The sequence below is a fragment of the Mercenaria mercenaria genome, chromosome 2 (genome assembly GCF_021730395.1).
Source record: "Mercenaria mercenaria strain notata chromosome 2, MADL_Memer_1, whole genome shotgun sequence".
Classification (NCBI taxonomy): Eukaryota; Metazoa; Mollusca; class Bivalvia; order Venerida; family Veneridae; genus Mercenaria; species Mercenaria mercenaria.
This window is the reverse complement of record NC_069362.1, coordinates 53012731-53034215: the sequence shown is the minus strand read 5'-3', so window position 1 is coordinate 53034215 and position 21485 is coordinate 53012731. Positions and strand designations below refer to the sequence as shown.

The window sequence follows — 21485 nt, the reverse complement described above, 5'->3', positions numbered from 1 at the left end:
CCAAAGAGACAATGCAAAACACACCCAGAACAGTAAAATATACAAAAAATTATCACATCAACAACAAAACAAATTGTGCTAGCATTCAAGTTTCAAATTCCAATAATGATACTCAAGAAAATTCTGCTACAACTCATTACATGTACAGACCCTCAATCTTAAGAGCACACTGAAAACAAAGTAATCAAAGGAAAAACCATGCTAACACCATACCATATACCTGGAATTCCCATATCCAAAAGCTTTCTTCGCATTCTACCAAACAGACTAAGGCCCTTTGACTTCTTCGACTTTGAAATATTCTTGGACCCTGACGTTGGCCTCATAATATCTGTACCTCCTTCACTGCTGGGTGAATAATCTCGCCAAAACTGTCTCAGCGTGAGCTTTGGAGAGGCTGGGACAGATCTTGATTTTCTTGGTCCTTCCTCAAGGTCAGACGAGAAGTCAAACATTTTTCTCCTCTGCCAAAATTTTGGAGAAGGTTTTTCGTCAGACATGGTTTTAGTTGTCTCATTTTCCTGTATAAACTCTTGCGAGATGATTTTCTTTGAAGACATTGGAGAAGGAAAATCATGTTTAGCTGGAGCAATTGTAGGATTCTGTGTTTCCTCATCTTTTCCACTTACTGAAACTATTTGCAAAAATGCAGTTTGCAGAGGTTTCTGAGGTGGGCTACTGGCATTAACTTGTTCCTTTTTAGCAACATTAGTTTCTACCAATTTTCTCCTGACAGGCTTTGGAGACACAGGTGGAGGAGTTTTAATTTTAATTTCCTTAGCTTTAAGTGTTTTAGTTTCACTTTTAAGTTCCTCATTTGGGGTAGTGAAGTCTTCAATAATACTCCGCACTGACTTTGGGGGTGGAACAACTATTTCAGATTTAATTGTATCATCATCACTACTAGGTGCTAAGTCCTGAAAAAACTTCTTCCTCAATGCTCTAACTGATTGTTTAAATAGTGGATGTTTAGTTTCACCCTCTCCCAGACTTGGAGGTGCATTTCCATGCAATGTTTTTCGTAAAGATTGCGGAGATGGAATCATTGGCTGGGACTCCGATAAACTCTCAGCACTACCAGATGAAAAATCTCTCAAGTATGTCCGCCGCAAGAGTTTAGGTGACGGAATCACTGGACGAAACCTGTGTGTTCCCTCATCACTACTTGGTGAGAAATCACTTAAGAATGTCCGCTGTCGAAGTGGTGGAGAAGGAGCATATGCTTGACAATGTGGCAATGATATGTCCGATTCAGAATGTTCCATTAAATGTCGAGGTAGAACTGGTGGCGGAGAATCTCGAGGTAAGAATGGTGTGGGTTTGAAATATTTTGGAAGGCGGGGTCTTGGTGGTGTTGAGGGGCATGATGATGGGGGTGTCTGCCAATGACTCCCAATGTCCTCTGCATTTATGAAATTTTGCATCAATCTAGAACCTAATGATATAGACAGTGAGTCAGATATTTATCTAAAACAAATCTTTCACCCTGATTAACATGAAATTCAGATTTGCAATTTAATTCTAATGCTATTAAAATGATAATTAGAACCAAAAGAAAAGTAATATGAATTACACAAAATATTGGTAAGCAAGAGTTTCTTCTGCACAAAGCTACAGTGTTACTCCATAACATGCAACATAGAAACCTGATCTAAAAGACAATCTTTCCATACCTGTTCTACTTGTTTTACTGATCAAATCTTCATCAAAAATTATAACATACTGCATGCAAACATTTCACTTTTTATCATTATCAGATTCCAAAATACATACTTCAATTTCTGAAAACTGAAAAGTCACTTTGTTGAAGTTCACATTGCAGGACTAGACTTAACCATTTTTTTTTCAGAATTAACTAGCTTGTGATAATGAAGCTAACACTGATAAAGGGCATCTACTAACAACGAGCAACATGAGCAACTGAAGCTTCATGTGTAGCTTCTCAAGTTATCAATCAGAAACAGTTTTCATTTTTATGATCCTTGTGACCTTCAACTTTGATATACAGTGGGCCAAAAAAAACAGTAACTGACAATCATGTCTGCAAGTTAAGCTAGTGATCAGAAATCATTTTACAGCTACTTTAGACCTACTGGCCAAACAAACATTAAAGGTACTTGGATAGTTAGTTGGATAGTCAACCATCCTGCTTAATAGTGAATCATCCAACATATTTTATGTCTAAAGGATTCAAGCTATCAAGAGGGAACTGTTTTCGCTTTTTTGGTCACTGTGACCTTGACCTTTGACTTACTAACCCCTAAAACACTATGATTATCTTCTCTCCACATGTAATGTTATTACAATGTGTGGTAGCAATGGGTTAAAGCACATTCCAGTTTCTGACGGCAAACCTGTACTGATAGACACATGGACCGACCAACTCACAATACCGTAGATACCCATGTATAATGCGCACCCCCGATTTTGGCCCAAAATCCTGGGAAAAAAACATTTTTGGTCAATTTTGAGGTGGATGGAAAACGAAAGTAGAGTTTATATCGACACCGGTAATAAATTTTATCTCCAAGGCGGAGAGCAGCATTGGTCTCGCGGTACTATCGATTTTTGTTTTCTCGAAAATAAAACCAGTAAAATATTGTTTTATTTGTTGTTTTACCTTTTTTAATTAACTATTTTGAATAAATAAACAGCAGCTGATTCAATATTTCAGAACGGTATCTTTCAAAATGACATGAGCTTCTCAATTCAAACCAATAACAAAAGGTGTGATAGTCTTTTTGTCACGATCAAATAGCCAGTAATTACCGGCAATTAACGTGTCACCTCGTGTCAATTATGTTGTTCACAGTTTGATCTCAGTTAAAGATAATTCTCGATCTTTAATTAGTATCATAATTTTTGTGATTTATTAACATTTCTTTCATCAAAATACTTTTAAATTTATAAGAAATTAATTTTGTTTGAAAGAAAAATAAACCATTCGATCTTTTACGGAACGTAACGGCAATCTTAGATTTTAGCAGTGACAGTAAGCGCGGGGAGTAGTTTCCCTTTACCAAAATGGCGAACATCGGTAACAAACTTGTTTTGAAGTTGGAAAATTGTCTATACCTGTGTATTATGCGCACCCACGATTCAGGGGTGGTCCCAGGGGTCAAAAAACTGCGCATTATACATGGGTATCTACGGTAGCTAGACAATATACCCTTCTTCACAGGGGGGCATATGTAAGACCAATATTTCTCTTATAAAATAAACTGAAACACATTTTATAATTATCTTAATCAACTTTAAACAATATCAGAGATCCAGATAAGCTTATACACTTTGAAATTTTAAAACAGCTGTTCATAAGACAGAGTGCTCAACTATTTGACAATTTCTAAGTCAAATATTAAGTCAAACATGGCCCATAACTTTGCAAGAATTACACTTGTTCATTCTATTAAAATTTATTATAAATTAAAATTTTATCATGGCAATAATAACTAGAGTTGCTTTTGAGAAAAGCACATGTCTCCCACAACTGCCTAATCATCTAAATAGCAAGTCAGTCTTTATATACTGTTTACTCACTACAAATATACCTTTGAAGAGTAAAAAGGCTGATTTTGGGTAATTCAAGGGCCATAATTCTGGAGTGCCTCAGACGATTTGGCTAGTTGATGAACCTGGCCAAGGAGTTATGGTCAAAAACATTTGGTTCAAGTTTGGTGAAGATCGGATGAGAAATGTTGGACTTAGAGCGCGGACGAGAGTAAAAAGGCCGATTTTCGGTAATTCAATGGCCATAATTCCAAAGTGCCTGGGCTGATTTGGCTAGTTACCGAACTTGGCCGAGGACTTATGGTCAAACACATTTTGTTCAAGTTTGGTGATGATTGGATGAGAAATGTTCGACTAAGAGCACAGACAAGAGTAAAAAGGCCGATTTTCGGTAATTCAAGGGCCATAACTCCGAAGTGCCTTGATTTGGCTCATTATCGAACTTGCCCTACTAGAGCGCATACACATTCATCAAGCCAAAAGAACTCCTATACTACTCAGATTGCATGCACATTCCTGGAGCCAAAAGGACCCCTATACTCATGAGTAGTATAGGGGTCCTTTTGGCTCCAGGAATGCGCCTAAAATCTGAGCGTTTTTCGGTAATTCAAGGGCCATAATTCTGAAGTGCCTGGGCCGATTTGGCTAGTTATCGAACTTGGCCGAGGCCTTATTGGCACACACATTTTGTTCAAGTTTGGTGAAGATCGGATGAGAAATGTTCGACTTAGAGTGCGGACAAGCTTTGTGACAGACAGACAGACAGACAGACAGACAGGAGTAAATCAATATGTCTCCCACACCACTGTGTGGTGGGAGACATAATAACTTGCATGTAAAACTACCACCAAATTTCTAAGTCAAATAAGGGCCATATTTTGAATTAATTTCAAGCAAGTGTTCTCTAACTTGGTTATGAATGAACGCTGGATGAGAAGGACGTCTTGTATGAAGTTTCAGGCCCAATATATGTAGCTGCTACTGAGATAAAGCTCTAATTAGATTTTCTATGTTGAAAAGGGACAATATTTGTGTAAAGCTAAACCAAGAGTTACCTAAATTGGTTATTTCAGTAGGTCTGATCACTTGGAAGCATTGTGTGAAGATTCAATCCAATAGAAAGTGTTGTTACTAGGGATGGGAACGAATATTCGAATATTCAAAAATCGGTCGAATATTCGAATATGAAAATCAAATTCGAATATTCGTAAATTATTGTATATATATATATATTTTTTTTTTTCTTTTCAAAATAAGTATCATTGATTTTGGGCAATATGAACATGCTAATTCTACAGAATAAAACCATGTCATGTTTGTTTATCGCGTATCAAAAGATGTCCAATTAACAAGAAAATAACAATGCATAATTGGCAGGGGCCATCGTTACGGATTAACAGTTTGCAACAGGCGTCAATGTCCAATTAACAAGAAAACTGCAATGCATAATTACCTGGGGTCATCGCTACGGATTAACAGGCGTAAATGTGATATCTTTTTATCTTTTATTCATTTTTATTGGCACCTGTTTTATGTAAGAAGTTGTAGAATTTTTTTTTTCGAAAACAATACCAAACTTGTAGATACTGTCGATCTTTTCGCAATATTTTGTACGACGTTTCAGACCATCCGCAGAATCGGTTTTCATCCAAAATCGGCCGTATTCTAATTAAATTTTGAATTAGTTTATAATAAAATCAAGAAATATCATATGATTGATGCTTAAGTTCATTTTGAAGGAGGTTTAAGTCTGCCTTACTTGCTTTTTACACGCCGATTGAAAATTTTCAATATGGCGGCGGTAATACAACAGCGCGTCACGTGTTTAAATGGGACGACCTGCTATTTTTAGATAAAATTGCGACGGTCTAAATTATAATCGTTTTGATTTTTTGTATCATTTTGAAGCTAAAACACTGAATTAGTTAAATATGGTCATGATTATACTGACAGAATCGTGAAATAAAACGCTAGGATCGGCGGGTTTTGCTAGGTAGGATCGGGTTACCCGAAACAAACATTTTTTGGCCTTATTACGTACGATTATCGACGCTTAAAACAATTGAATACGTTGGGTATATGCCAGTTACTTAATAAGAATTCAAAGCTTCCATTAAAACAAACCGAATATTCGAATATATTCGAATATGGCAAACCGAATATTCGAATATTGATTTCAGTATTCGTTCCCATCCCTAGTTGTTACAGAGACACAGCTTGATACTTTTACCAAATTTATTAAGTTTACAAGACCAACAACCGCCTATTCAACATCCTTAGCAATATAAATAAATACAAAAGATGAAAAAAGGGGCAAAATTGTGTAAAAATGCAAAACAGAGTTATGGAACCTGTACAATGCAAAATGGAAAATGGCGCTATGACTTGAGTGTTTAATGACACCAATGTGGATAACTATATTGGACAACAGTTTAAGTCTGTGTCAGATGTATTAGTTTAAGTCTGTGTCAGATGTATTTAGTATTAACAGATGTTGAGTCAATGTGTATCAAAACATCAACTAACTATAATAGCAGCTTAATTCATGGAATATTTCTTTGAGTATTGCTCCATCTATCATCAATTTTAAGTTTGAATAAAATCTGTTTAGTAATAACTGTAATTACAGCAAAAATGCACCACAGATTCGACCTGAAATTATAAGTAAAAGAAGGGCATAATTCATTAAATAATGGTGTTAAAGGAATAGACATAGTGACATATAATATGGGTGTTGATGTGGAACAACAGTTTTAAGTTTCAATTTAATTCATTTAGTAACAAGGGAGATACAGACTTAGGGTGAATAAAAGCATAAAAATTAAACTGAAATTCTAAGAAAAAAGGGGCATAAATCCCAAAATATTCATGCCAGAGTTATGGACCTTGTATAATATGATGATATGGAAGAACTTTTTCAAGTTTAAATCAACTCAGTTAAGTAATAGAAGGATCTAGTGAATGTGCATTAATATTAACCTGAAATTCCAAGTAAACAAGAGGGTCATGATGACCCTGGATCGCTCACCAGAGTAATATGTTTCAAATGTCAAACTGATGATTTTTAGAAAATTTTCCAATGTACAATCAAGTAACCCCTAGGGCGGGGCCAATTTTACCCCGGGGGTCATGATTTGAAAAAAGTTTGTAGAAGTCGACTAGGCAATGTTACATATCGAATATCTAAGATCTAGGCCTTCTGGTTTATTTTAAGCAAATTTATGAAGATTTCCCTATGTACAATAAAGTAACCCCTGGGGCTGGGTCAATTTGACCCTGGGGGTCAAGATTTGAATAAATTTTATAGAGGTCCACTAGGCAATGCTACATGTCAAATATCTAAGCTCTAGACCTTCTGGTTTATTTTTAGAAAATATTGGAAGATTTTTCTATGTACAATCAAGTAACCCCATGGGGCGGGGCCAATTTGACCCCGGGGGTCATGATTTGAAGAAATTTTGTAGAGGTCTACTAGGCAATGCTACACGTCAAATATCTAAGATCTAGGCCTTCTGGTTTATTTTTAGAAATTTTTTGAAGATTTTCCTATGTAAAATCAAGTGACCCCTGGGGCGGGTCAATTTTGAACCTGGGGGTCATGATTTGAATAAATGTTGTAGAGGTCCACTAGGCAATGCTACATGTGAAATATCTAAGCTCTAGGCCTTCTGGTTTATTTTAAGAAAATTTTTGAAGATTTTTCATATGTAAAATAAAGCGACCCCTAGTGCGGGGTCAATTTTGACCCCGGGAGTCATGATTGAACAACTTTAGAGGTCCACTAGGCAATGCTACATGTCAAATATCTAAGCTCTAGGTCTTCTGCTTTTTCAGAAGAAGATTTTTTAAAGTTTTCCTATGTAAAATCAAGTGACCCCTGGGGCGGGGTCAATTTTGACCCCAGGGGTCTGATTTGAACAAATTTTGTAGAGGTCTACTAGGCAATGCTACATGTGAAATATCTAAGACCTAGGCCTTCTGCTTTATTTTTAGAAAATTTTTGAAGATTTTCCTATGTAAAATCAAGTGACCCCTGGGGCGGGGTCAATTTTGATCCCGGGGTCATGATTTGAACAACATTAGTAGAAGTCCATTAGGCAATGCTACATGTCAAATATCTAAGGTCTAGGGCTTCTGGTTTTCGAGAAGAAGATTTTTTAAGATTTTTCTATGTAAAATCAAGTGACCCCTGGGGCGGGGTCAATTTTGACCCCGGGGTCATGATTTGAACAAAATTGGTAGAGGTCTACTAGGCAATGCTTCACACCAAATATCTAAGCTCTAGGGCTTCTGGTTTTTGAGAAGAAGATTTTTAAAGTTTTTCCTTTCGGTTGCCATGGCAACCAGAGTTCTGCATGGAATTCAATTCTTTGAACAATATTTAGAGAAGACCATCCAAGGAACATCCCTGTGAAGTTTCATCAAAATTGGCCTGTTGGTTTAGGAGGAGATGTTGTTTAAAGGAAAGTGTGGACGGACGGACGGACGGACGACGGACGGACGACGGACGGACGGACGGACGGACGCCGGACGGTGAGCGATCACAATAGCTCACCCTGAGCACTTTGTGCTCTGGTGAGCTAAAAAGGGACAAAATTCATGAATTAATGGCCCTTGTGTGATACCATACTGGTGAGTATGAAAAACAACTACTTTAAGTTTAAATCAAATCAATGCACTAATAACTGAGATAGAGTGAAAATGAATCAAACCTTTAGTAAAAAGGGGGCATAATTCATAAAATATTGGTACAAGTTTTTTTTCTGTTTTCAGCTCTAATGGTCCCTAAAAGGTGTCAGGTGCCCCCAATTTGAACAAATCTGGAAGAGGGCCTTAAAATAATGTCACAGAGTTTGACCAAGATCCATGAAGCAGTTCATGAGAAGAACTTGTTTGAAGTTTTTTCTATATTTAGCTTTAGCACCCATTAAAAGGGGCCAAGTACCCTCATATGAACAAGGCAGTCTGAACGACAGCTAAATCCCCCGCCACTGCTATGGATAGTGAAAGGGTAAACCTTTGATTTTAGCTGTGACCTTGACCTTGAACTGACATGGCTGACTCATGAATTCTGCACAACGTCTTGATGAGGTGATCATTTGACCCAAGTTTCATGAAAATCCTAAAAGGGGTTTAGGAGATACAGAGCTCAAACCTTTGACCTTCAGTTGTGACCTTGACCTTGAGTTGACATGGCTGACTCCTGAGTTCTTGATGAGGTGATCATTTGACCCAAGTTTGATGAAAATCCTTCAAGGGGTTTAGGAGATACAGAGTGGACACCAAATGGAAGGCTCAAACCTTCTACCCTTAGTTGTGACCTTGACCTTGAGCTGGCATGGTTGACTCATAATTTCTGCACATCGTTCTGATGAGGTAATCATTTGACCCAAGTTTTATAAAATTCCTTCAAGGGGTTTAGGAGATATAGAGCGGACACGAAATGGAAGGCTCAAACCTTTGACCTTCAGTTGTGACCTTGACCTTGAGCCGACATGGCTGACTCATAAGTTCTGCACATCGCCTTGATGAGGTGATCGTTTGACCCAAGTTTGATGAAAATCCTTCAAGGGGTTTAGGAGATATAGAGCGGACACGAAATGGAAGGCTCAAACCTTTGACCCTAAGTTGTGACCTTGACCATGAGCCGGCATGACTGACTCATGGGTTCTGCACATCGTCTTGATGAGGTGATCATTTGACCCAAGTTTTATAAAATTCCTTCAAGGGGTTTAAGAGATATAGAGCGGACACAAAATGGAAGGCTCAAACCTTTGATCCTGAGTTGTGACCTTGACCTTGAGCTGGCATGGCTGACTCATGGGTTCTGCACATCGTCTTGATGAGGTGATCATTTGACCCAAGTTTTATAAAATTCCTTCAAGGGGTTTAGGAGATATAGAGCAGACACAAAATGGCAGGCTCAAACCTTTGACCTTGAGTTGTGACCTTGACCTTAAACCGACAAGGCTGACTCATGGGTTCTGCACATCGTCTTGATGAGGTGATCATTTGACCCAAGTTTGATGAAAATCCTTCAAGGGGTTTAGGAGATAAGGAGCGGAAACGAAAGTGTTACGGACGGAAGGACGGACGGACGGACGGAAGGACGGATGGAAGGACGGATGCAGACCATTCCTATAATCCCTCCGCCACGGCGGGGGATTAATAAATTTGAGATGACCTTACAATGATGCTATACAGACATTTAGTTCGATGAAGATCCATCAAGTGGTTCATTTAAATGTGTTTCTTCTATTTAAGCTCTAATGGTCCCTAAAAGGGGCCAAGTGCCATCATTTGAAAAAAATTGAGGAAGGACCTTGCCAGGATGCTACAGACTAAGTTTGATGAATTCTGACCAATAGTTTCAAAGAAGAAGATATTTTATGTAATGTGGTCAATGAATTACAGCCAACTACAGCCAACAGATGGACAACGGACCATCCAACTATTATACTAGCTCACCCTGAAAAAATCAGGGGGGTAAAAAAGTAAGGGATAAAATACCCTTTAACCTAAAATCTTATCTGGAACTCTGTCATGATTTATGTACAAAAACTAATAAATGAGACAAGTGGAGAAGCTGTGGGCATGATGTTGCATGCAAATGCAGTAGAGAATTACCAGGGTGTTTACTTGTAGATCTTGGCGACAGTGCTGGTATTTTGAGCACAGACTGAAACATTACAGGACTTGTTGGTGCCGTCCTAAACCGACGCTGGACAACCGGACTAGCTGGCGCCGTCCGAGACTTTACTGCACAGAAAATAAGATGTGTTTTAGACACAATATTGTTATTCTTGATATATAACCAAATCATGCATAATAACTGTTCTACAATTTGAATTTTTCGTAAACTATCTGATGTCTACAACAAGAACACAACAACAACAACAAAAGCCAAATTACACAATACAAAAAGCCTAAACATACACTATATAATATTCACGAATTAAAGGGAGACAAATCTCCCATTTTAAATCAGTAAATGATGCAGTATTTGTCTTCGAGGCCCTGATGCTAGACAAATTATCTTGCTGTTAGAAAGATAGAAATGTCTAAATAAAATACTAGTTGTTTACAGAAATGTATACTTGACACAGAATACAGCAATATCTGCATGTAACAAAGTTTAAGAGGCAACTTTATTCAACAAGAGGACCATGATGGTCCTGAATCGCTCACCTGTTCCCACATGACCCAGTTTTGAGTATGACGTCGTTTTTTCTATTATTTGACATAGTGACCTAGTTTTTGAGCTCATGTGACCGTTTTGAACTTGACCTAGATATTATCAAGATAAAAATTCTGACCAATTTTCATGAAGATCCATTGAAAAATATGGCCTCTAGAGAGGTCACAAGGTTTTTCTATTATTTGAACTATTGACCTAGTTTTCGAAGGTACGTGACCCTGTTTTGAATTTTACCTAGATATCATCAAGGTGAACATTCTCACTAATTTTCATGAAGATCTCATGAAAAATATGGCCTCTAGAGAGGTCACAAGGTTTTTCTATTTTTATACCTACTGGCCTAGTTTTTGACCGCACGTGACCCAGTTTTGAAACTGACCTAGATATCATCAAGGCGAACATTCAGACCAATTTTCATACAGATCCATTGAAAAATATGGCCTCTAGAGAGGTCAAAAGATTTTTCTAATTTTAGACCTACTGACCTAGTTTTTGACCGCAGTTGACCCAGTTTCAAATTTAACCTAGATATCATCAAGATGAACATTCAGACCAACTTTCATACAGATCCCATGAAAAGTATGGCCTCTAGAGAGGTCACAAGGTTTTTCTATTATTTGACCTACTGACCTAGTTTTTGACGGCACGTGACCCAGTTTCAAACTTGACCTAGATATCATCAAGGTGAACATTCAGACCAATTTTCATGAAGATCCATTCAAGGGTATGGCCTCTAGAGAGGTCACAAGGTTTTTCTATTTTAAGACCTACTGACCTAGTTTTTGATCGCAGTTGACCCAGTTTCAAACTTGACCTATATATCATCAAGATAAACATTCAGACCAACTTTCATACAGATCCCTGAAAAATATGGCCTCTAGAGAGGTCACAACGTTTTTTCATTATTTGACCTACTTTTTGATGGCACGTGACCCACTTTCGAACTTGACCTAGATATCATCAAGATGAACATTCAGACCAATTTTTATGGAGATCCATTCACAAGTATGGCCTCTAGAGAGGTCACAAGGTTTTCTATTTTTAGACCTACTGACCTAGTTTTTGACCGCACATGACCCAGTTTCGAACTTGACCTAGATATCATCAAGATGAACATTCAGACCAACTTTCATACAGATCCCATTAAAAACATGGCCTTTAGAGTGGTCACAAGGTTTTTCTATTATTTGACCTACTGACCTAGTTTTTGACCGCACGTGACCAACTTTCGAAACTGACCTAGATATCATAAAGATGAACATTCAGACCTACTTTCATACAGATCCCATGAAAAATATGGCTTTTAGAGAGGTCACAAGGTTTTTCTATTATTTGACCTACTGACCTAGTTTTTGATGGCACGTGACCCACTTTCGAACTTGATCTAGATATCATCAAGGTGAACATTCTGACCAATTTTCATGAAGATCTTGTGAAATATATGGCCTCTAGAGAGGTCACAAGGTTTTTCTATTTTTAGACCTACTGACCTAGTTTTAGACCGCACGTGACCCAGTTTCGAACTTGACCTAGATATCATCAAGGTGAACATTCTGACCAATTTTCATAAAGACCCCATGAAAAATGTGACCCCTAGAGTGGTCACAAGCAAAAGTTTACGCACGGACGCACGCACGGACGGACGCTGCGCGATCACAAAAGCTCACCTTGTCACTTTGTGACAGGTGAGCTAATGAAAGGGCAATTGTAGCCCTAAATCCCTCACCTGACCAAGAATGTTTGACCATGAATATATGTTTGACACAACTGAATCATGAGTGCTTACCCAAAAAGCAGCCAAGTGCCAACATTTGGACAAATATGAGACAGGATCTTACAATAATGCTACAGACCAAGATTTGTGAAGATCCATCAAGCGATTCATGAGAAGAAGTCCTTCAAAGGTATTTCTATTTTTATCTATAGGGACAATTAAAATGGGCTCTAGTGTCTAATAAATTTGGGACAGGACTTTATAACAATACTACAGACCAAAATTGATGAAATATCCATAAAACAGTTCATGATTAGAAGTAGTTTAAAGGTTTTCTATATTTAGCTCTAACGGCCACTAAAAGGGGTCAGGCAGAACAATTATGATGAAATATCAGAGAGGACTTTGCCAGAATGCTACAACCAAATTTTGGTGTAATTCTGACCAGTAGTTTCAGAGGAGATGTTTATGTAAATTGTGGACAATGTATGAAGGACAATGGACACCAGACCATCCACCTTTACTAATAGCTCACCCTGTACCTTTAGTTTTTTCATTTTGTATAAAGAATATTAACATGGTCTGCAAACCAATATACCAGAAACTGTCACTAATCAAGATTACAGCTTGTGTATTATTGAATACATATGAAATTCCTGCCATCTGAGGGTTCTTTCAAAAATTAATGTAGTCATTTTAGTCTGAACAAGTGAATGAAGTATTGCCATGCAATACAAAGTCCCCTACTGGAAGGCACCTTATTTTCTCTACTGCAGTATAACATAATGAACTGATATCTGTCAATGATGTATAAACAATATTGTACTATATATACAATATGTTATAACAAAACACTTGGATTAAAATTTATATACATAAAAACCTACAGTTGTTTTCATATGGCATTTTTTGGCCTGATTATCAAACAAGAGGGTCATGATGACCCTGGATCGCTCACCTGAGTAATAGGAGCTACATGTTTCAAATGTCAAACTGATGATTTTTAGAATTTTTTTTGGAAGATTTTCCGATGTACAATCAAGTAACCCCTGGGGCGGGGCAAATTTTACCTCGGGGGTCATGATTTGAACAAAATTTGTAGAAGTCTACTAGGCAATGTTACATATCAAATATCTAAGATCTAGGCCTTCTGGTTTATTTTTAGCAAATTTATGAAGATTTCCCTATGTACAATCAAGTAACCCCTGGGCTGGGTCAATTTGACCCGGGGGGAGTCAAGATTTGAACAAATTTTGAAGAGGTCCACTAGTCAATGCTACATGTCAAATATCTAAGCTCTAGGCCTTCTGGTTTATTTTTAGAAAAATTTGAAGATTTTTCTATGTACAATCAAGTAACCCCATGGGGCGGGGTCAATTTGACCACGGGGGTCATGATTTAAACAAATTTTGTAGAGGTCCACTAGGCAATGCTACATGTCAAATATCTAAGACCTAGGCTTTCTGGTTTATTTTTAGAAATTTTTTGAAGATTTTCCTATGTAAAATCAAGTGACCCCTGGGGCGGGGTCAATTTTGACCCGGGGGTCATGATTTGAACACATTTTGTAGAGGTCCATTAGGCAATGCTGCATGTTAAATATCTAAGCTCTAGGCCTTCTGGTTTATTTTTAGAAATTTTTTGAAGATTTTCCTATGTAAAATCAAGTTACCCCTGGGGCGGGGTCAATTTTGACCCCGGGGGTCATGATTTGAACAAATTTTGTAGAGGTCCACTAGGCAATGCTACATGTCAAATATCTAAGCTCTAGGCCTTCTGGTTTATTTTTTAAAAAATTTTGAAGATTTTCCTATAGAAATCTATGTAAAATCAAGTGACCCCTGGGGCGGGGTCAATTTTGACCCCGGGGTCATGATTTGAACAATTTCAGTAGAGGTCCACTAGGCAATGCTAAATGTTAAATATCTATGCTCTAGGGCTTCTGGTTTTTGAGAAGAAGATTTTTGAAGATTTTCCTATGTAAAATCAAGTGATCCCTGGGGCGGGGTCAATTTTGACCCCGGGGTCATGATTTGAACAAACTTGGTAGAGGTCCACTAGGCAATGCTTCACACCAAATATCTAAGCTCTAGGGCTTCTGGTTTTTGAGAAGAAGATTTTTAAAGTTTTTCCTTTCAGTTGCCATGGCAACCAGAGTTCTGCATGTAATTCAATTCTTTGAACAATTTTGAAAGGGGACCACCCAATGATCATTCCTGTGAAGTTTGGTGTAATTCTGCCCAGTGGTTTTCAAGAAGAAGATTTTTTTTAGAAATTGTTGATGGACGACGGACTACACACGACGGACCTCAAGCGGTCACAATAGCTCACCTTGTCACTTCGTGACAGGTGAGCTAAAAAGGTGTCATAAGTTATTTATAGTAACAACAAAAGGGGAAAAAAAATAAAAAAATAAAAATATAAGTCCACAAGAAACTCTTTACCAGGTAGAGATAGGTCAAAATGCTCCTAAAATTGGATGTAAGCTAGGGGTACGGGTTTTGCACATGACACGTCGTCTCATTATGGGGAACATTTGTGCCAGGTAATATTAAAATCCCTTCATGGATGACAGAGCTATGGACCGGACACAAAATTGCGGACGGACGGACGGAATGACAGACAGCAAAGCGCATTCCTATAGTCCCCGAAACTAGTTTTCAACCAGTAGGGGACTAATAAATGTCTTGAACTTCCAAAGTTTGAGACCAGTGGAATAATCCGGACTTTCTTAAGAAAGAGTTAATCCTGCTACACCTTACTAACATAAAATCACATCAAAATGTAATAGAAATCAATAGATCTAATATTCTGATGTCATGCTTAAGTGAAAATGTTTTGCATGATGTTATGCATACAAATTAGGTATAATTGTAAAAAAAGTTGAAAAAAAGAATATATTAAAAAACAAGTCTAATTAAGACATTCAAACAAATAAAAAAGTTCACCTTTCTTTGTGTTTACAGGGACTGTCATTGGTTTAGTGTGTGAGGATGGTGACAACTGTTGGTGAGTGAAAGACACAGGCTTGTATGACTTTGTAGGTCTGTTATCCCCTGCAAATATACCATTTATAGTATTTGAATACTTCTATAATATTATACTGTCAAGTTGCTCATAAGCACTAAACATTAAATAATTTTCATAGATCACTTTGGATGAAGCCTGTAAGAGATAAAAGATTACAGCAGTGACACAATAAGCATACAGATGCCCTACATAAAATTTCCTCTAAACTTTCCTCCATGTCACAAAATTCCAATATCTAGTTGAAAAATTATTGAAAGTATTACCCCTACAAGAACAGCAAATGAAAATGGAAGCATTAACTGACCTATAATTTCTGAGTATATATCTAAAGCATGACATCCACATATAGACATAATATATATAAATATATAAGTACAAAACAGAACAAAATTCAATGTCATGCATTTAGATTTAAACAAAATTTACAAACAGTATATATTTTCCACAGTAACACCAAAAGAAACAACGAAGGTAAACTGAAGCAGAAAGTGTTTTGTTTATTTCTTCAGTGTTTCCAAACTGATCTCTGTAATCATAAATCCATAACCAGAGGGTTTTTTACCCTTGACCTCAACATGTTTTATACCCTTGATAAATACAGAAAATAAATATGGATCTATATAAACACAGGCATTAGTGGCAAGAGGCAGTTGTCTATTCTGGCCCGGTCATCATGATCCATCTAGATTTGTAGAAAAAGCAAAATAATAATAATTTTATTTATAAAAAGGGTGAATGCGAAAAAGTTCTAAGTGCTTCTTTATTTATATGCACTTAGAACTCTTTCGCATTCACCCCTCGTAAATTAAAATAAAATAAACAAGAGGACCATGATGGTCCTGAATCGCTCACCTCTTCCCACATGATCCAGTTTTGAGTATGACGTCGTTTTTTCTATTATTTGACATAGTGACCTAGTTTTTGAGCTCATGTGACCCAGTTTTGAACTGGACCTAGATATTATCAAGATAAAAATTCTGACCAATTTTCATGAAGATCCATTGAAAAATATGGTCTATAGAGAGGTCACAAGGTTTTTCTATTATTTGACCTATTGACCTAGTTTTTTAAGGCACGTGACCCAGTTTCAAACTTGACCTAGATATCATCAAGATGAACATTCTGACCAATTTTTATGGAGATCCATTCACAAGTATGGCCTCTAGAGAGGTCACAAGGTTTTTCTATTTTTAGACCTACTGACGTAGTTTTTGACCGCACATGACCCTGTTTCGAACTTGACCTTTATATCATCAAGACGAACATTCCCACCAACTTTCATGAAGATCCATTGAAAAATATGGCCTTTAGAGAGGTCACAAGGTTTTTCTATTATTTGACCTACTGACCTAGTTTTTGATGGCACGTGACCCACTTTCGAACTTGATCTAGATATCATCAAGATGAACATTCAGACCAACTTTCATACAGATCCCATGGAAAATATGGCCTCTAGAGAGGTCACAAGGTTTTTCTATTATTTGACCTACTGACCTAGTTTTTGATGGCACGTGACCCACTTTCGAACTTGATCTAGATATCATCAAGATGAACATTCAGACCAACTTTCATACAGATCCCATGGAAAATATGGCCTCTCACAAGGTTTTTCTATTATTTGACCTACTGACCTAGTTTTTGATGGCACATTACCCACATTCGAACTTGACTTAGATATCATCAAGGTGAATATTCTGACCAATTTTCATGAAGATTTCATGAAATATATGGCCTCTAGAGAGGTCACAAGGTTTTTCTATTTTTAGACCTACTGACCTAGTTTTTGACCGCACGTGACCCAGTTTCGAACTTGACCTAGATATCATCAAGATGAACATTCAGACCAACTTTCATACAGATCCCATGAAAAATATGGCCTTTAGAGAGGTCACAAGGTTTTTCTATTATTTGACCTACTGACCTAGTTTTTGATGGCACGTGACCCAGTTTGGAAACTGACCTAGATATCATCAAGTTGAACGTTCTGACCAATTTTCATGAAGATCTTGTGAAATATATGGCCTCTAGAAAGGTCACAAGGTTTTTCTATTTTTAGACCTACTGACCTAGTTTTTGACCGCACGTGACCCAGTTTCGAACTTGACCTAGATATCATCAAGATGAACATTCAGACCAACTTTCATACAGATCCCATGAAAAATATGGCCTTTAGAGAGGTCACAAGGTTTTTCTATTTTTAGACCTACTGACCTAGTTTTTGATGGCACGTGACCCAGTTTCGACCTTGACCTAGAATTTAACAAGATGAACATTCTGACCCATTTTCATAAAGATCCCATGAAAAATGTGACCTCTAGAGATGTCACAAGGAAAAGTTTACGCACGCACGGACGACGGACGCTGCGCGATCACAAAAGCTCACCTTGTCACTATGTGACAGGTGAGCTAATAAAAATATAAATAAATAAAAACAATAATATAAAATTAAAAAAAAAAATTAATTTAATTAAATTAAATTTAATTCAATTTAATTTAATTTAATTATTAATGGTTAGGAGACATTTTTCTCTCGTCAATTGTATAAAGCTAAAAGTATCATGCTATAAACAATATTAATCTGCTTTAGGTCAGTCATTTGCAGACAATACCGGAACTGGTCCCACTAAGTGGGCAGTTCAGGCCATTTTTGTCTCAAAATTTAGTGTCCTTAAACCAGTATTTAACTCATTTTCATTGTATAAACAACTAAATTGGTAAGCTGAAAGTGCCATACAAAGTGCTATGTACATTTGTACAATATTGTAATACATTTGCTCTACTCTTCCCTAACATTTCTAAAAACTGTATATTTTATCACTTTTCTTGCACTGGGTATTTTCAATTTCCCCCATAATTATTGTCAAAATATTTGTATAATGCAATATCTCCTAGTGCTGTTGTTTCCTATGTTTAAACGATTACACTGATTGTCTTTGACAACAACCAAAATATGGTGTGTTTTTTTGGTTATGCCCCTTTCCGCATCACCTTGTCCGCTACCTGACTTAGCTCCCATTCATGTGTTTGAAAAATTTATTTCTAATTGCACTGATGATTGAAATCATTCTTTTAGATAAAGCTTTTCTAAAAAAATAATTAAAAAAATTTATTACTTGTATCCCATTGTCCTAAGCTGAGAAACATTTTAAAATCTACAAAATGGATGAATGATGACTGTGTTGTTATACCTTGCTGCCCACAACAATATTGCCTTTGGCCCTAACCATTTCCAGCATAGCCCAACCAAATTGTTTCAAAATATTTAGTACTAGCTACGAAATGCTAGTATTTGGCCTGCATGTAGGCAGTCAGCTGTTTGCTGTATTTCAGTGACTGGACTGGTGCCAGGCTACCTGTTCTGTTGTATACAACATCTCTCTCAATGTGTTTATGGATCTTACATAAAAAAGTTTTAAATAGCTCATGACTCACTGTAATTATATTCCCATAGTTCTTTTTCCAGGTAAATTGAGGAAACAGACAAAACTAGAAGTTCAAAGTTCTAGAATGAAGTTAAAATTTGAAACTGTTAATGACCTCTTTGCTAAAATAGAGCTGCATGAACCTGCAGCTGGCATGATATGTTACAACAGCTTTTTGAGGTCAGGTTTAATGGAACATTAACCCAAATCACATTCATCTGATTGTACTAGTGCATGATCTCTGAAAATCAATCATAACCACTTCAGACAAAATGATCAAATATTCCACCTACTATGTTTTATAATTCTAATGCAGGGTTCCCGCTGTCGGTCGCCAATGGCGCCAAATGTGACCTAAAATAAATTCTGATGCTAAAAATCTTCATTTGGCGAATCTCAGTGGCTCCATGAAACAAGAGGACCATGATGGTCCTGAATCGCTCACCTATCCCCACATGACCCAGTTTTGAACTGAGTATGATGTCGTTTTTTCTATTATTTGACACAGTGACCTAGTTTTTGAGCTCATGTGACCCAGTTTTGAACTTAAACTAGATATCATCAAGATAAAAATTCTGACCAATTTTCATGAAGATCTATTGAAAAATATGGCCTCTAGAGAGGTCACAAGGTTTTTCTATTATTTGACCTAATGACCTAGTTTTTGAAAGCATGTGACTTAGTTTTGAACTTGACCTAGATATCATCAAGATGAACATTCTCACCAATTTTCATGAAGATCTCATGAAAAATATGGCCTCTAGAGAGGTCACAAGGTTTTTCTTTTATTTGACTTAATGACCTAGTTTTTGGCCACACGTGACCCAGTTTCGAACTTTATCTAGATATCATCAAGTTGAACATTCAGACCAATTTTCATGAAGATCCATTGAAAAATATGGCCTCTAGAGTGGTCAAAAGGTTATTCTATTTTTAGATCTACTGACCTAGTTTTTGACTGCAGTTGACCCAGTTTCGAACCTGACCTAGATATCATCAAGATGAACATTAAGACCTATTTTCATACAGATCCCATGAAAAATATGGCCTCTAGAGAGGTCACGTTTTTTTTATTATTTGACCTACTGACCTAGTTTTTAGAAGCATGTGGCCCAGTTTCGAACTTGACCTTTATATCATCAAGTTAAACATTCTGACCAATTTTCATGAAGATCCATTTAAAAGTATGGCCTCTAGAAAGGTCACAAGGTTTTTCTATTTTTAGACCTACTGACCTAGTTTTTGACCGCAGTTGACCCAGTTTTTCACTCTGACCTAGATGTCATCAAGATGGACAATCAGACCAACTTTCATACAGATCCCATGAAAAATATGGCCTCTAGAGAGGTCACAAGGTTTTTTTTATATTATTTGACCTACTGACCTAGTTTTTGATGGCACATGACCCAGTTTCAAACTTGACCTAGATATCATCAAGGTGAACATTCTGACTAACTTTCATGAAGATCCATTGAAAAGTATGGCCTCTAGAGAGGTCACAAGGTTTTTCTATTTTTAGACCTACTGACCTAGTTTTGTTTCGATCTTGTCCTAGATATCATCAAAATAAACATTCAGACCAACTTTCATACAGACCCCATGAAAAATATGGCCTCTAGAGAGGTCACAAGGTTTTTTTATTATTTGACCTACTGACCTAGTTTTTTATGGCACGTGACCCAGTTTTAAAATAGACCTGGATATCATCAAGGTAAACATTCTAACTAATTTTCATGAAGATCCATTGAAAAGTATGGCCTCTAGAGAGGTCACAATGTTTTTCTATTTTTAGACCTACTGACCAAGTTTTGGACCGCACGTGACCCAGTTTCGAACTAGACCTAGATATCATCAAGATGAACATTCTGACCAACTTTCATAAAGATCCAATGAAAAATGTGATCTCTAGAGTGATCACAAGCAAAAGTTTACGGACGGACGGACGGATGTTCCCACAGATTGACCTTTATTGGGTATTTCTTTTGTTAAAAAGTACCCAATATGCTACAAAAAGTACCCAATAAACACTACGGAATGAATAGAATTTACCATTACCTATTGTTCTCTGTACCCAACAATGTTCATTCGTGGGCTCGGACGGACGGATGGACGACGGACGCTGCACGATCACAAAAGCTCACCTTGTCACTTTGTGACATGTGAGCTAAAAATCAGCGATCAGATTTTTCTCACAAATGTAAAATTCCTACAATGTTCAGGGAAAAACAAAGGCCGCACATGATCGATTATACATGATGTGTTGTCTATTTCACTTGTATGACACTTTGAAACGAGTGTTTTGAGTAGCTAGGGACATTTGGGAGTCAAATTAACTGTATAATTGGATTAACTGATGAGTTGATTAGATAATTACACACGTATTTGTTAATGTTGTTTGTAGCAAAATTAAAACAATGAAAAGAAATGTCGCTTTTGATGTCGCCGATGCAGTTAAATGATATCTAATTTCTAAATGATTGAAATAAATTTAAATAACTATATACGTGTTTGTTACTGAATGCCTGTAATTATTATTATATCTAAACATAAGTGGTATGTCACCTCTCACAGACTATTGTCTCCAAATATTGGCTCCAACTTTGGAGCCACT

At 37.0% G+C, this 21485-nt stretch overlaps 1 protein-coding gene across 25 annotated transcripts in view; it reads right to left on the bottom strand.

Annotated features, from left to right (window-relative positions):
• The window catches only part of LOC123563976 (sorbin and SH3 domain-containing protein 1-like), a 426437-nt gene that overhangs the window by 309353 nt on the left and 95599 nt on the right, over positions 1-21485 (bottom strand). For 18 of the 25 annotated variants that reach the window (XM_053536606.1, XM_053536607.1, XM_053536608.1 and 15 more), the window contains 2 exons: positions 15371-15478; positions 10138-10269 (listed from right to left, as the gene is read on the bottom strand). In XM_053536606.1, the coding sequence (XP_053392581.1) occupies positions 10138-10269; positions 15371-15478 (240 nt within the window). Of the gene's footprint in view, positions 1-220; positions 1436-10137; positions 10270-15370; positions 15479-21485 lie in introns of all 25 variants that reach the window. The other 7 variants (XM_053536617.1, XM_053536623.1, XM_053536632.1 and 4 more) reach the window with 3 other exon arrangements.